Below are 17,256 nucleotides of genomic sequence, written 5' to 3' on the forward strand. Positions count from 1 at the left end.
AACATGGAAGGTTTGCTAAAATCCACTTTTCCAGTTTCAACTTCTAGAAGTCTGGTTTAGCCCACGGCAGATTGAACTGCAGACTTTCTCCACAGGTTGGTGGATATTGCCCATGAAGACTTGATTGAACCATGCCCCGAGCTTTAATAAGAAGAGGAAGCCAGTCTTCACACAACACTTAGCTGGATGTCTCTATCATCTAAACCAAAGCTACTGTGTACTGTAGATCAGTGTTTCCCCAATACATATTTTCTAACTGTAGTGGTAGGAAGCACAAAGCCATATCATGTAGGAGGGTAGAAATTTTTTTTTGATTGATAGCCAATATAAAGTTACAGTAGATGTGTTGCTGGCGGAGCAATTTTTTGATTGGTAATATAAATCTATTTCTATAGCTCTAGCCAAGCAATTCCCCCTAGTTACGCTTAACGTTTGTCAGTTTCATCTTTAGTTTCCGAGTCTAGATCTAAATAGCTAAACACTGCTTAATGGTCAGTAGTCTACCTCTCTTGTCTTTGCTTCTCAAATGCTCAGTCTGACTGAAGAACAAAGGTGAATTTGAGGAGATAATGAGGATACACACTGTCTGTGGCACACAATAGTGTTCACTGCACTACAGTTGTATCTCACCTGCCTCTTTACTTAAAGCCCCTAGGTGTAGAGTATATCATACTCAAATTAATTTTGATAGCATAGTATAATGGCTGTAGAAAAATGAGACCTTAGCAGTAATAATTGGTTAATTCTGTGTTGCTCTCTATGCGTTTATTCTATTTGTACCAGGGTGCAATTTGACGCGAAATGTACAGGATTGACTTACAGCACAAAGATAGAACCTCAACCAAAACAGAAAGAGGACTCACTTTGAATTGCTTTACTTGTTCGTATGGAAACAAATACACCATCACTAAAGGGACTAAGGGACTTAAGGGGTCGCCAAAGTCATCAAGCTTCAAATTCTACTGGTAGTAGCTTTAAAGAAAACATTTAGAGCAAAAATAAAATTACTTTGCAAATATTTTTAGCATGGTGGGCAAGGATCTTACCATGGTGGACCGCCATAGTAGAATACATAGGGGAAACACTGCTGTAGATCTGTCAGACGATACAAAACTAGGCCTATATGTTGATAAAAAAAATGACACGTAATGCTAATTCACTATCAAAGATGGAGAAATATGGCTCTACATGTCAGACAGCACAATTAACCATCCATCTCAACCTTTTTTACCCATCGATCGATCTCCCCGGTATCGCAGAGCTTCCTCGAAGCATGAGTCATCGGCTACTGGGAAGCAAAACAAAAGTAGCCCCCCTCCCTTTGACTGCCCCGGTGAAACGGAGCCGCTCTTCAGATTCAGGGGCAAAAGAAGCTCGGGCCTTGTTCCATGCTGAGGGGATAATTAGAGCGGACACGGCGCTTCCTGTCCCCGTCAGAGGCCCTCTTTTCCCCCCACGCGCCCGGCTGCCTCGCACTCAAGCTGGGGGGGAAAGAATTATGTGGGAGGCAGCGTAGGGCTTTCATGTCAGTAGACCTGCCGCTCTCATGCAGCTTTACACTGGCTTCAATCACAACACAGATCATCTTTGACTCGGCTGACCAGCAAAGTCAAACTGCAAAGGTGGAGTGAGTGCAATTCAGCTATAGCAAATGGCTTCACAGCAACACAAAGGATTTATTGTTCAATAGCAGCCTTTCCTTTCTTGCCATTCAACATCAGAGTGAAAATGTTTTCTCTCTACCTGTGGATTCTGTTGATTAACAAGTCCTGGGTGACTAACCATTCATAAGCATTTCAATGAATGTATCTGCAGTCCTTTCAATGAGTGTCCTTGGATATTCAGTGCATTTCTTTCCCAGCTCAAAATGGTTGCTTTCTGTACAGTTGCTGCAGTGGATGTTAAGCCAAAATGATTGAGGGTCAGGGGGCATCCGTTCTTTTAACTACAATCCACAAACTGGAGAACTCTCCATAGTCCATCCAAACTGAGTGAGGACAGCCTCAATTACCTTCATCTGCTCTTCTGTTAACTTTTGCGAAAATTACCTTCAGTCCAATGAACGCCGTCGCCGCACGAGCTGAAAAGGATGAGTTGATGCTTCCAGTAATTTGGGTCATTTCAAGGTTAAGTGGTGCTCAACGGAAACCAGTGGGAGGGAGGGGAGGGAGACTGAATAGAAAAGGAAAGTGTCTGCAATCGGTGAGTCGGCTCCATCAACCGCTCTCAGGTTTCAGTGGACGGTGCGCAGGATGCTTTGGCCAAAGCCAAAACACTCTGCAGACAAACTGCGGTGTGCGGCGCGAGTGAATTTGATCTTCCGTGGCTGGAGACAGTAGTGGGATCGTGGTGACATCTTTTCGTCTCTTGGGGCTGGAAGCTGCTGACGCACCAGGAGGATATGCTGAGTCGGTTCCCCTGGGGTCCTCCATGGGTGATTGGCTGCTGTGGAGGAGCTGATATTGGCGTGAAGCCCATGTCAAAGGGCAAGTAAAGTGTGTATGTGGGCCTGTGTGGGTCTGTGCATGTGCATGTGTGTACTTGTGTGCATGAGTGCACGTGTGTGTGGGGTCTCCAGCCTCTAATTAAGTGGGCTAAAGTCACAATGACCCCATTTACACCTGGCTTTAGAATTCATCTTGAATGATCACATAGCAATCCGATCGCACTTGCCCACATAAAAATCACAAAGCCACAAGTTGGCTGAGTGTAAATAGAAATGTTTCTAATAGACGGGAAAGGTGGTTAAAAACTAGGCCTAGATTCAGGAAGAGGAATTTGCATATCGGGAGGGAAAGAGCAGGGGGAGGATTTCTCAATCGTATTTCTATCCAGCTGCCAAAGACGCATTTTTGATAACGAATGTAAATGTAAATCACATCCGGATACAATCTAGATGCAAGCCGCATGAAATGTCAGGTGTAAATGCTGCCCTCACAAGGATGAGTCACAATGCTCGATAACGGACACGCCGCGACTTCAAAGCTGACAATTTACACCAGATAAGATAGCATCTCTTAATCAAGACGAGTCTTTTAATCATTTGTCAGCCTGCTTTGAACTCCATCTCACTACCGGCACACCGGCAGCGTGTCACCGTGACAAACTGCATGACAATATTTGAGGATAGCTTAGTGTGAGATAAGCATGTTTGAGAGACAGCTATGTAGCATCATGTCCTGGCGGGGTGTGAGAGGTGTACTGGGATGATCAGGGAGGGGGTGGAGCTCTACCCCAATCTGTCTTGTTCTGACAAATGACAGCAGCTCCTTACAGGAACAACCCAACAACCTTGGTAGTGGTACCTAGGGGGACAGTTGGCCCTGTGTTTTGAATCAATGATTCTCCACATTTCCATTGAAACCTCAATCCTAGCCAACAGGGGGTTGATCCACTAAGCTTTACCACACTTACATGGAGATTTAAAGGAAAACATTTTTTTTTTTTCTGGCAAAAAAGCGCTTTGATCAACTTACTCAGAAAAGATTGGTGTACTTAGTGCATTACAGCGCATATATCATTGAAAGATGAAGTTAGCTTGAACTGTCCACTAAGCATACACAGTGTGCTAAACTATTAGTATGCAACAAACTAAAATACTGGACACAGAGGTGAAGCTGCTATGAACCCTATAGTCACACAAGTTGATCAAAAAGTCAGTTCGTTTTTGTAATTACTGCAGTCAATACAGTGAATTGTAATACACAGAGCACAGTGGATGCGAGCAGAGAGAAGAGGGGAAGCTAGACAAGGTGGAGGACACCTTCAAGACCATGAAAAATACATTATGCAACGAGATCATTAACCTTGCTAATTACACCCCGGGAAATACTGAGTTGTAGAGTTTTGGAGTCTGGAGACACAACCTTTCAAGGCGATTCTCTTTGCCTTGGTAACTCTCAGGAAGTAAGAAACAAACAGAACAGCAGCCCAGAGAAGAGGAGTTAAAAGAGAGTGTTGGTATCTATCCTTCGGAGTAGTTCAGCAGCATTAAAAGCCACGAATTGTCAGAATCATTATTCACGGCATGGAAAATAGTAAAGAAGATTGCAATAAACAGCTGGGACCTAAAGGAGAGGGAGGACAGAGCATGTTGAGACTTACAAAAAAGTGTCATAAATGTATGAAAGTGACTAATTTGCTCTGTGATGCTAAGCTTCCTTAGTCATATTTTGGCATTAATTATGAATCCTAAGATGATGTAATTTTCATGAGACGTTCTTTATTAATCACCATCATAGTCTCTGCTCCCGGCACAAAGAGTGTTGGGCGAGGGGAGGGGGGGTGGCAATTTATCAAGAGCGCAGATGCTGATGAATTGTGAGTTCAACTTGCATACAAGGACCTGCAGTTTAGATAGCAATGGCATGATTAACTGCAAACAGATGCTTGGTGCTTGGATGTTCTAAGTTTGTGTAATTTATGCAATGTCATTTGTGAAAAGTTGGTCAACAACTGGACTCACTATTATTATGGTAATGCCTGGTCTGCTGAAATGAAGTAGCTGCAAGGTGATTGGGGACACACAATATAAGGAAAAAAGTGTTGTATGTAAAAGTTGTATGACCAAAATCATGAAACAAAAAAAGATGCTACGAGTCTGTGCAGCCTATTACACAAAACACAATGCACCTCCAGACGGTGGAATATGTTGATCGAAATTATGTCTATAACAATTAACATGTTACAAAAATACTTTGTGAACACTGGGTTCTACACAAAGCCATTGAGAGAACTGGAGATTAGCCAAGCATTAATACATTCCTTTGTAAATCAAAACACATTTCATGCAACACTATGTGGCTTCCTATTTTACACCGGGTTCCCCAAAGAGGCTATATCTGACTGGAAGAGAGTCACATCATGATCAATACACTGAGCTGCGATACTGTTCCACTGTTATCTGAAATGGATGCATTGACCTGGAGTAGGATGCTTCCAAGGACTGCGAAGGAGCCGAAGCGCTATCCTAACAGGGGGCAACTCAATACCTTTAATGTCAGTAGAGCTGGAGCACATTGATCCACGCAATACAACTTAATATGAGGGAGCCATGGTGCACCGTGTTCATTCCATGTCCAAGTCCAAGTCTGATGGATGCTCAGTGCTGGTATAGAGCGGGGTGGTTTGGGGATGCCAGAGCTAATGTTGAGGCTTCTGGGCTTGTTGCAGGCCTAATTCAACAAAACATGTGTGACAGGACATTCCCATTTAATAACCTCAGCAGGGTATCCACTCGCACCTACAGAACCCCTTTCCTCTAATGTCATGTCTAAGCCAGGTTTCATTGTAAGCGGTCAATTTAATAGCAACTTTAATAGTTACATCAGAACCTGTGGATTGGTACCACCTATATTTTGATTGCCTATACAAACATATAAGTGAATTTTATATAATAAACAGTAAACTAGGCAGATTTAAGCTAGTTTTAGGCAGTTATTTCACTGTTATTTTTCTCTACGCGTTTCTATAATTTTGTACTGCATATAGGCTTCTATACTGTGGAGGATAGATACACAAGAATGCTTCATGAGTAATTCATTTCACCTCCTAGGCACCTACACTGATGCCCAACACAACTGGCACCCAATGGATCATTATTAGAGTATTGAAATTGCTATGAAAATGTGCAAATATCAAACCAAAGTACAGCTCAACCCTATTACAAAGTAAAGTAGCTCGATATAAAACACTGAAATTGAATTCAAAAACGCTGTACATGTAGAGTACAACCCATCCATCAAATCACACTCTGGGTGAGTGTACCCTGTATGGACGAGCGCGTTGGACGGAGATCAAAAAACCTCCCAGCATCGATCCCTTCCTGCTCTCTGTTTTGAGAATATGCCTCTGCATCCAAGCCAATCCAATACTATGTGCTCGGCTGTTGCGCTGTGTTATCGCCCATCGTACAAGCCATTTTTTTAGATTTGCTGACAGGTGGCCATTTCCATACACTATGCAGTACGCTTGGCAGCTTTATAGCTGCAGCAGTAGGCGCCACTGGATCCGATGAGGGTTGAGCGCCTTGCTCAAATTCGCGGTAGGCGGTACCGCGCAAAAATCCGCGCGGCGGTAGTTTAGCATCTTTACAGGTGACATCGGCAGTGGGAACACAGTCTGAGTGCATGTGACACTCACTGTGCATGTGACACTCTACACAGTGAGACTAGGATCATAGCAAGAACTGGCCTAAAAAAAAAAAAAAAAAAAAAAAAAACACTTCGCTTTACAGCAAGCTGTTTCTCCCACGTGATTACTGAATATTTCATCGCAGTAGTAAGTCATATTTCATGGGCTGTAGTAGTAGAGCTACTACTGGGACACACTGGGGTCTTTGATGATGAGCACCCAATCAAATGCACTGAGAGCCGGATGCAGGAAGTCTAACTGTACAGCATCTACTCAATGTGAATCCGTTTTGCTCGTGGCACACTTCATTTTTCATGAGAGCTCGGGGTCTGAGCGCTGGTTGTGGGCCTGACCTTGCGCGGATGTTCTTTGATCTTTATTGACGGGACTCTCATTACAACATGGGAGGAAAAAGCTCACATGTTCTTTTGATCAGCACAGGAGAAGCTGCTCTGCACGTGCCCTGGTTGGCGATAAACAGATGATATGGTGGCTTGGTCCGTCTTACATTACCAGCATGCAAACTTTTCCTCTGCACTTTTGATACCATCCGTCTTCAGCCAGGAGACACTCCCATCAGTAAGTTATACAGCTGTACTACACATGATCGTACAGTTATTTGTGTTCAGGACTCTGCTCTTCAGGATGCTGCCTGAAGGCTAAAGGTCAAGTAGAAAATACATGGGTTGAGCTGTGCGGTGGCTGATTAAAACGTGGTATACTGCTGTATAACACTAAAAATAGTGCTTTGCTGCTTTCTCTATTTACAATATGAGATTTGTACATGACTGAGGTTTACTCCATCGCTGGTGACATAAAGCAAACACTTGCTGTCATTGCGCTGTCTAGGTTTCAAACAGACGTGACAGGGAAATGCCTCTGCAGCGCGCTGAAGACCACATTGATGAATCTGTTTACTTAAATCACTATCATCATTGAGCAGCCATCATCATCATTTTCTCCTCGTACACTAGAGCGCTAATACAGTTTAATTGCGGGTTCTCTAAACAGAGCCTCTCATGAATACTCATGAGCACCACAGAGCTCATTGTCTTTATAGGCGTGACAATTTCAGCAATGGATCTCCACTGGTAATTGGACAACAAGGATGGGGAAGCACAGAGGATGTGCCAGTGCAACACTGTATTCAATTCCAGTCGTCAGTCGGCGATCCCTACGGGCGGACTGTCATGTGGTCGCACCTTGTTTGAGGCTCCTTGTGTGTGCATTAATTACCCTGAGTGCTTTTTTGATCTTCACCCGTTGAATGGCTTTCATGGTGACACAAAAGAGTTGTACTGCTGGAGAATGAAAGCAGCCACTCAAGTCTGATCTGTTTTTTTTTCTTGTGTGTGAGTGTGTGTGTGCGCGTGCACGTGAGAGTGGCACACTCAACACCCACCGATGTGATGAACTTCTATCCAGAAACAACCAGTGAGGCATGTGATTCATGTCTTTTCTCCCCCCTACCTTGTTACTAAAGTTGCTGATCACATTAGAATGAACTTGAACTGCTGGTGTCTTAAAGGAGATCAATAGAGGGCATAGATCAGGGACATGTGCATCAGCCATCCAAGTTTTATTGGGTAGCTCAGTGCCAACCAATGGAAACCATCGATTTCCCCCCTGTTCGGTCATGCCCGTTTATTTTCGCATCCACGTCCTCGATGATTATGTTCCCCAGACTTGGCTGGACGGGGAAACGGGCCTGTAATCAGGTTTCCCGTGTCTAACTGTGTCTCACGCTCTCCAAGTCATCCGCATCTCTCTTTCTCTTTCTTCCCTGCATTCATCCTGTACACTTCACCTTTTCGCCCTCTTTGTAACCAGGTCTGCTCTAGGCTCCCTCAGCAATCCATTTGTTCGGTTATTTGTGCTCATCCTTCCCTCTCCCCTCTATCTGTCAACAAAATATAAGGTTGCCTTGCAGCACCTTCGCATACATACAAAAGTTATATAACCAAGTATATTATGTTCATTTGAAGGAGGCCTTCATATGTCACCATCGCTCTGCCTAGCTCTGTCAAGTTGTCCGTTATTATAGTCTTGCTTATAATAGCAGGTCCAATCGGCTGTCTGCTGGAAGAGTAATGTGCGTTGTTGGCAGTTTATACAACTAAACATACACATGCAAATGCACTCCCCCATACTCTTATACAAACATCAACACGTGCACAGTAATGCTGTTGCAATGTCAGTTTTCTACTGATTCTTCATACTCAGCACAATGAATGAATAAAACCGCACGGCTTTGTCCATGATAATAAATTTACGTATCTCTGAGTATGCGCAGTGTGCTTCGGTTGTAAAGTTGAAGGAGGTACGAGAAAGCTGCACAGATGCCAAGTAAATCCTCACAAACAAGGAGCCAGTATGAAAGAGGAGATGTGAAATTGGACCTCTACACACAGAGAAATCACTACGGGAGGCTGTATCGTACATCTAAAGGCTGTCAAGACGGCGCGAGAGCAAGAAGAGAACACTTCAGAGGATAATTCTGCACTGCAGCATGGGGACTCTCACATACACTATGCATGGCGCTGCCACAAAGAAACATCATCTGGACCGCGTGAAAACTTCTGAGGTTACCATGGCAATGTGTGCCTTTGTGTGTGTGTGTGTGTGTGTGTGTGTGTGTGTGTGTGTGTGTGTGTGTGTGTGTGTCACGTCACAGTGCTGCCACATCATCTCCTAGTCCCTGCATTGACATAACTAATTCACTGTGATTCACAACTCCTAGGCCAGAATCGGCACATTGTGTACTCATCATGTTTTGGCTCATTAATAAAACACAGGGAAGGCATTGTGCTGACCTTCTGCTCAACTACCCATGACCTATTATTCTACCTGGGGTCAGACAAGACATATATTATCTAGGCTGCAACTCAGTGTTACTGTAAGTTACTCGTGCAGTGCGGTGTTAAGTTACTCCAGCAAAACAACAATGGATTTAATGGACAGCCTTGCCTCACTCCTCAAAGGTCCCCATCGCAAACCAGCACTCTGAAACCAGGTCAGCCGCCGCATCGCCACTAAATCTCGGGGTACAGCGAAAGCTTCATCATCATCAGCACCGCTACCACCACCATCATTGCCACTCTGTCCTCCCGCATCCCCCCCCTCCCACCGGATTCAAAAAACCACTGGGCCGTGACGCATCCTAAAGAAATGGACCATGCTCCGGGGTTAAAATGCCATATTAACCTTTCGACAGTTCACAGAGGGATACATTAGGGATCTATTTAGAGAGTGGCGGAGGTGGTGGGAGGGTGGGAGGGAGGGCGAGGAGCGGGGGATAGCTGGAGGAAAGAGTGGTCAGAGAGAGGCTTCAAGAGAAAAGGAAGATTGAGACGGTATAAATAGGGTTCTACGCAGTGTCCAGTTTGTGGGGAGAGTGGGCAAAGAGGTTTAGGCGCAGGGTTGGAAAAGGAGCTGCACTCTTTTATTTTCAGCCCCTCAGAGGTGAAAAGTACACTCAGGGCTGAATAATGCATCTTCACTCCCCACACCAGCTGTACTCACAAGAACACACACACACACACAAAACAAAGAAGTGCAGAGCTTCAGTGTGTGCTTCAGTGGGACTGTGTTGACGAGCCGCAGAGTATTCAGAATAATATATCATATCCCAAATTAAGATCATAAATCAGGAAATGTTGTTTTATACGCATAGAAGAATATTCTGCATGTTGTGTCTTGATGGGGATAGGAGCATATTTGGGTTTTTGTAGGCAGGTTGTGACGCTCGCATGCCATAACTCAAAGGCAGAATACTTGCGGTGAAGGTGAAAGAGGAGGAACAATACCTTTATTTTGGCGCCCTTGTGGCATGCTTATCCAAATATCCGAAGAGATGGAATACCTACTTGAGGTGAAAAGGTACTTAAGCAAACTGCGCTTGAGGTGAAGAGGTACTTAAACCGGGCCGTGGAAGGTCAGCATGCACGGCGCGTATGACACCGCATTCAAGTGTGTGTTTTAAGGGAGAGAGGAAATGGATGCTGTGGCCTAGTTCTCTCCCCCGAGCAGCTCTGTGTTGGAGCAAAGGCAGGACACGTCGCGTTCTGGCCCAGATACACCTGACTTTCTGTTAGCCCTCACAGGTATTTAGGACAAGCGCCGGTACTGTATATTCAGTTCAGCAGTCAGGTGTGCGCTCACATGCTGCCTGAGTCCAAACCCCATTTCCAAACCACCTACAAGATTCCTCAATAACTTTCTCTGCTTCCAATGCCTTGCAATCGACTGAGACACGTCTCTTTTGACACCTGCAGGAGACAGTGTGATTTTTTTCACAGAGCTACGATCTACGAAGGGAAGGAGGTTTGTTTGCATATACACTCCCCGAGGGCGTAATGGGCAGCTGGAAGGGAGGAGCCACTGTCAGATTTAATAGTGTCACATTTCAGTGGCCATTCAGCGAGAAGTATTTCAAGAATGAGAATGTGTGTGTGTGTGTGTGTGTTGCCACAGTGAGTGTGACAAACCCTCTGGCAACACAAGTGAGCTCAAAGCTCTAGAGAAGTACAGTGGTGGTGGGTGGTATGTGGTATTGTGACATCCAAAAGCCTGGCCAACAGACTGGCCGTCCTGTCCTGTCCTCTCGCAGCGATGTGGAGAACAGAGTCACCTTCCTCCGACCTCATTCTCTTAGAGTTACAAATAGCCGCCAGGCAAAATCCAATCTTAGACGGCCATGAAAAAATGCAATCGTATCATTTCATTAGCAGTTTAGAACTTCTCATATTATCGCAGTGCTACTGTAGAAATACAGCAATTTCAGCGCAACATCTTTACAAAAGCAGTTAAATGTCTAGGGTTGTCCTTGAATAATGAGATTCTGCGTCAACGACTATTCAAGGGATTTTATTGACTAATCACACAGTTTATTTGATCAGTAAAGCTGTGGAATTGCCCCCCTGCAAACACATGCAATCATGCAAACTGACCTTTAGATCTAGTGTTTCTGAAAGATGGCTGATTCATTTTCAGAATACTGTTGTGGTGTCAGAGGTGTGTTTAGAAGTTTGTAGAAAATAACTCATCTAATATGTTTTTAAATCATTAAAACCAAATAATGAGTCAACAAAGATGGCACAGCCCTATAAATATTCCCTGGTTATGGAATTATTTCACACAGAGCAAGTCAACCAGACTATATTTTTTTTCAAAATGATAACAAAACTGACATAGATAGAAACAAGTATAAATCTATGCGGGGGATGCTGAGATTATTTGAAAACAGGCTCTAATTGGTTTCAATGGGCATCTCTGAATAATGTCTGGACTGGCTGCTAAATGAAAGGTTGGGCTCTGGAGCTTCTCTCGCTGCACTGCACAGAGGGCCTGCCTTTGAACACACACACACACAAACATACAGTCTATACACACACACATATACTGTGAGTAATGAGCAGGATAACAGAGTTTACATCTGTCAATCCGTCAAACAACGTGTTGCTTCTGTGATTTGGGATCAGTCTTTATCCTCTCCCATCCTCTTTATCTGCTTCTAGGTTGCCTGTGCATGGGCACAGTGAAAATGTACTTACAGTTTCATACAGGCTTCCCATAGGAATTGGCTAGGCGAGAGTGTTGCTTGTCTTCCCTCTGTCATGAATCTAGTTCAGTAATCGAAGCAGTGGGACTGAGCTAGATGTAGGCCGAAGCTGAAAACAGTAATATGTTTCTCCATAAATAAAAGAACTGTACTGCCAAACAGAGGGGCAAATATTAAATCAATCTAACTACTGCTGCAAGGGTGCAGACAGGTAATGCTTTTGTTTGCTTTATTAGATGCTCCTCTTATCAGATCCAGTCCATGATTTCCCAATGACAAAGCTGAGCGGATTTGTGGTCAACAATAAAGCGCTGTGTACTCCGTCCCTTGGAGAGGAAGGGAAAGTGCAAATGCAGTGACAAAAACAGAGCGATGGAGAGGAAAGACAAAAGAATCTGCAGGTGTGAGAGAATACACACAGACTTTTCTCCGACCCACCGGGCCCACATCAATTGCATTCCCCGTGTCCTAATCCTTTTCTCCCAGCACGGAAGCACACGTACACACTCAAACAAACACACACACACTCACATACACACCAAGCGAGCGACCTTTCTTCCCTCTGTTTTCATCTCAGCATCAAGCTGAGCTGATCTCTTTGAAGAATCCTTCACTCTGGCACTAGCGCTGCTACGACTGTCGTCTCCTGCACATAACCTGAAGCAAACGAGGTTACATGGATTGGGAAGGTGGACAAAAAGTACATGTGAGACATTGCCAAGTGCTTTTCTGAAGTGTTGTGTCCTATGTGGAGAAACTGAAGAGTTACGGTAAGGTAGGTAAATGATTGATGGCACAAAATAAGCACAAATGATGGTACTTTAAAAGACAGTAGTTAACATTAGTCCTTGGTAGAAAAAATGACTGAACTTTTACAGACAGCTAATGTTTCTGTTCCCAAAGTGGACATGGAGTATTTTGGAAATGAACAACTGCATTTGAACATGAAGAGCTTCAATGTACTACAATGGAAATACACCACAACCTGAACTGCGGCCACACTCAGGGATCAGATGATACCGCAATATGACCACGACAGTAACCCCCACCTATTGCGTTACTGGTGAGGGCAATTACAGCGGCCCTCCACCGTGAGGAGAGGCCAGTAGCTGCAGGCAGCCGCACAGTTCAGCTGAATAAAGGCAGCGAGAGAAATTGAGTCTTTTGCAGAGATGAAAGAAAGCGAGTGACTCAGTATTCAGCGCAAGTAATCAGCCATCTCTCTCTGCATCTATCTTTATCCTCAACCAAATCTGCTTTCATTGCCTTATACACTCATCCTTGAGGGGAAGAGCAGTCACGCGCACACTTAGACGTGCAGGCGGGCGCATGTGTACATACACACACATACACACACACGCCCACCTTAGGAACACCCTTTGTGTAAATCCTTTGGAGCAAAAATATGAAGTACACAAAGTACATGTCCATGCTCAATTAAAGCAGGCATTCCTCTATTCCACACTCTCTGCTGAATACTGTAGCGCACTTACTACAAATGCCCTCTTTCAAAAGCGACATGCCAGTGCTGTTCCCGGTTCAGATGAGGACTCGGAGAGAGTAAAGTGCTCCTTTGTCTCGGGGCTTGGCTCATAGTTAGACTAAATAGTCTCTCTATACTCACTCAGTCAGCTCCAACTGTGTTAACAACTTTGTGGAGTACAGCTCATGTGGAGCGGCGCGATTGTGGACACACGACTGCCACATTCACCTAGGACACTGTATGTGTAGGGAACTCAGGTTTTTGTGCACAGGCTACAGCGGCCAGCGGTTTCCAAAATTCACCACCTACTTTTACCATTATATCAGCCAAAGTGAATTAGAAAAGAGCTCTCAAATGATGATAAATTACCGGACAAAGTGGCTGGTCGAGTAGACGTGCTTAACCAGCATTTAGCTATTGTTTGGGCTTTAATTTCCCACCCTAGGCACTGTTGTTTAAGAGTTTCAGTGGAAAAAGCAATGCAGTAACGTGCAGGAAGGATGTGCACCTCAATCAATTCCATAGCCTTTCTCTGCTAATCAAACTATCTGCCAAAAAAGCCCTTTTGGCAGCGACGCCTGGACATCAACCTGACCACTTGATTATGTTTGCAGCCTTTCGAGCCAAACGCTGCTCTAATATTACTGCCTAATGTAGGCCATATGCTGTTTTCCAAGAAGCCAAGAGATACTGTTTCCCAGAGACCTGTCAGGCAGCGAAAGTCATCTAGAGTCTGCATCACACTAACTCGGCATCCACAACGCAGTGCACAATGGAGCGCTGAGCCTGTTATCATCGCTAGGCAGCTCTTTGAAAATGAACAGGGTATATGAGAAGCAGCTGCTTTACAAAGCCAGTAAACCGAGCAGAGTTGGCTGTTTACAAGTGCTCAAGGTGATCAGACCTACATGAAAAGTAGTGTCTTTCTAATGCATATGCCCCCCATCCCCTACATGTTGCATAGAGGAGTAATTCAGTGCTGCATGAAGGGAGTGGGACACACATTAGACTACATCCTTGAAATAATAACGTTGGAATAATTAAATCAAACGCCCCTTTGCACCCAAGAACATGGCTGACTTAAATCTATGCATCAATGCATAGTAATGGCGGTGATGCCAATGATGCTGAAGATGACAATGATGATGCAACTGCACTGACTCTTGGCACGGTGGAGCGCAATGGAGATGGAAGCAGGGTTAGAGCAGTCATTAGTGTTTCACAGGCTATATACGTAAGCGGCATTTGCCTCATATCAATGATATGAGGCTATGAAAACGGCCCTCCATCCATGATGGAGGACAATAATAAAGATGATAGGGGCTCCGTCTTCACACTGAGCGCGGGTGGAGCAGAGAAACGAGCCATCTCAGCCTTGAGAGGTTCAGCCCCGAGCCTCAAAGGTTCCTCCATTCATCACCAGTAAAGGAAACCATAATGCCCGGTCAAGCGCACCTCTCTGAACCTTAACACACTCATCTGGGTCTTGTCTTTGAACAGCCGTTACAACAAGGGTGAGAACACACTGCATAGCTTGTAGGGCCACTCCTACCTGTTCTCACTGCCCACTCCCCTTGACAAACAATCTGTTGTTTTTTCTTGGATGCTACGGACAAAACTGCTGGAAGCTTAATTAGGTTTGCTTTGTAAATGAATATGTAGGCACGTGTACTAAACATGAGCACATACACACACACACACACACAGACATCACCATATGAAGACAACCCTGCAGTGAAGTGACCTCATTTACAGAAGTTGTGCCTCTAACTTACTGGGCTCATTTGAGATAACTCTACAGCAACATTGGATTTTTTTTTTTTTTTTTCCAGTCTATCAGGAAGCGTTCAAGACTCAGTGCTAAGCATATTTGGTGCACTTCCAAGAGGCTTATTTCCCATACACTGACAGCTATCGTGAATTAACATTACTTCCATGCATGGCACTAATCTTGTCTTAATTATGCAATTAACTCGATGACTTCAATGGCTCACATTTCAAAGAGTTCAATCAGGCATGCATAGATTTTCTTTAAGTATGAGCACCAGATATTTCTTCCCATAATATCGGTGGTAATGCTGCTGTTTCTGCATTGTAAAAAGATATTAGTTTCTGTGCATTTGCCCATAGGCTAAAACAGGTTGAATTGGAAACTTTATATGCTATTATGTAATCCAGTATTATTAGAAAAAGCTGTGATGACAATACACATTTTAGAGTTGCTTTGTTTCTTTCGTTATAGCCTATGGATGATAAAACTGACAGACAGCAGTTCAGCAGAAAGTTGGGCATCACACCTCCAACCTCTGCCTCAAGCTACAAAGCAACTCAAGCAAGGCATTTCTTCCCTCCACGAGAACAGCCTTTGTTAAATGTAAGCAGCCTGACTCCAATTTCAAGATGAACTCCAACAGCCTAAACATCAAGTGTTCCTTTTTTACATTTCCTTTCCAAGCAGAAACTTCGACAACTTCGGTATCACACAGCAAAACTCAGTCCCTATGGGAATATAGTGATACTTTAGGAGATTAGAAAGATACCACAAAGTAGGAAAAGGTCACACGATAAACTCACTACTAAGAACCACAGACTGTAAGTCCCTGAAGGAATATTCTAGTCATTTTTCGTTAGGGGTTCACTGGGAACCCACATCTCCCCATTCCCCCGCTTCACTTTCTGTCACTTACCATCTTCCTTTTCATCGAAAACTGGTCTCTTTGAAGAACTATTGGCTCCCATCCTCTTCTTCCACTTGCCCCAGTGAAACATTGATGCTCAGATTGCATTCCTCGCCCCTTGAAGAGAAACTACAGCTCTGTGTTGGACACCCTCCGCAATTAATAGTAATAATCATACATGTCTCCCAACCCGTGCCTGTTATTCCCGTTATGTCCGTTATTTATTTCCTCGAAAATTTAAGCACGGCGACTTAAAGTCTTTAGGAACCGGGGAAGACCAAGTGTAGCAGGCACCGAGTCGACAGCAAAATAATTTAAAACAAAGACTGTTGGGGTTGTTGCAGCTGGAGATTAAAAAATCACTCAGTATTGGTGGCGTTCAGTTGTCTTCCGTAGCCAGCCAGCCAAACCGAGAGACTTATGTTGTCGGGGCTGAGAGTGAGAGATGCGTCAAGCTACACAGAGTAAGCCAGAACAAAACAGGAAGTCCGGCGATCTTGCCTTGAGAATAAAAGCCTAAAAAATTAATTTTATAATTTTATAGTGGAGGCTTTGCAGTCCCCTCACAACCACAACTGACGCCACCACGGAGGTCCATTGGAGGATTGGCCATTCACTAACAATGGTAATAGTTTATACCAGGCTAGAAAAAGGTGATATCTCAAAAATATTGTTTTGTTTGCTCAGTTAACCTGAACAAACAATTGGCTTTAGCTATGTTATCTAGCTAACTATCGAGAAAGCTAATATAGCAAAGCAATTAATGTTAATGTTAAAAGACAAAATGTTTAAAAAACAAAACAAAAACAAAAAACAGTAGCCCCTTCTAGCCACATAATGGATGCTAGGGGGCATGTTACATCGACAGAGAGCCTTTTTATTTTTTATTTATAGTATTTATTTCCAGGTTGGTTCTTTGTATCATTCTAAAATGCTGCAACACGTGTTTGTTAATAAGGCTTTTATCTTGAAAGTTCTGACCGGAAACTTTTATTGTTTAATTCTGTGTGACTTGACACTAATGAGAGTAGTGTGGCAGTTGCTGGCCAGTGACAGTAGTCGACGTAGCTCTGTATCACTGACTGTCATGCATATCAAGATTTAAGAACACCCTCTCTAGGTGAAGCCTGCATACACCGTACAGACTGGAGGCTTCCACCGACTAGTACTAGCAGAGGAAGTGGCGCTGTAGCCCAAATGAAGCTCAGTCAATCCACAATCTCATTAGAAAATGGGTGGGTGGTGCCGGATCATTGAGGGGGAAAAGGGGTTTAACACTTCATCTCCCCCGACTGGACGCACACAATGTGCTCCTGTTGCTGCTCTGTTATGATTTCTCAAAATAATACATTATCTAATATTTCTCATGACATCATATGGCCTAGCTTATGATCTGTTTCCGT

General features: G+C 44.0%; 1 protein-coding gene across 2 annotated transcripts in view; it reads right to left on the minus strand.

Moving 5' to 3' along the window:
* The window catches only part of stk32c (serine/threonine kinase 32C), a 54,522-nt gene extending 38,578 nt beyond the window's left edge, over positions 1 to 15,944 (minus strand). For both annotated transcript variants that reach the window (XM_071924807.2, XM_071924806.2), the window contains exon 1: positions 15,863 to 15,944. In XM_071924807.2, the coding sequence (XP_071780908.2) occupies positions 15,863 to 15,944 (82 nt within the window). The remainder of the gene's footprint in view (positions 1 to 15,862) is intronic.
* Positions 15,945 to 17,256: the final 1,312 nt, after the last annotated feature.

The sequence above is a fragment of the Centroberyx gerrardi genome, chromosome 15 (genome assembly GCF_048128805.1).
Source record: "Centroberyx gerrardi isolate f3 chromosome 15, fCenGer3.hap1.cur.20231027, whole genome shotgun sequence".
Classification (NCBI taxonomy): Eukaryota; Metazoa; Chordata; class Actinopteri; order Beryciformes; family Berycidae; genus Centroberyx; species Centroberyx gerrardi.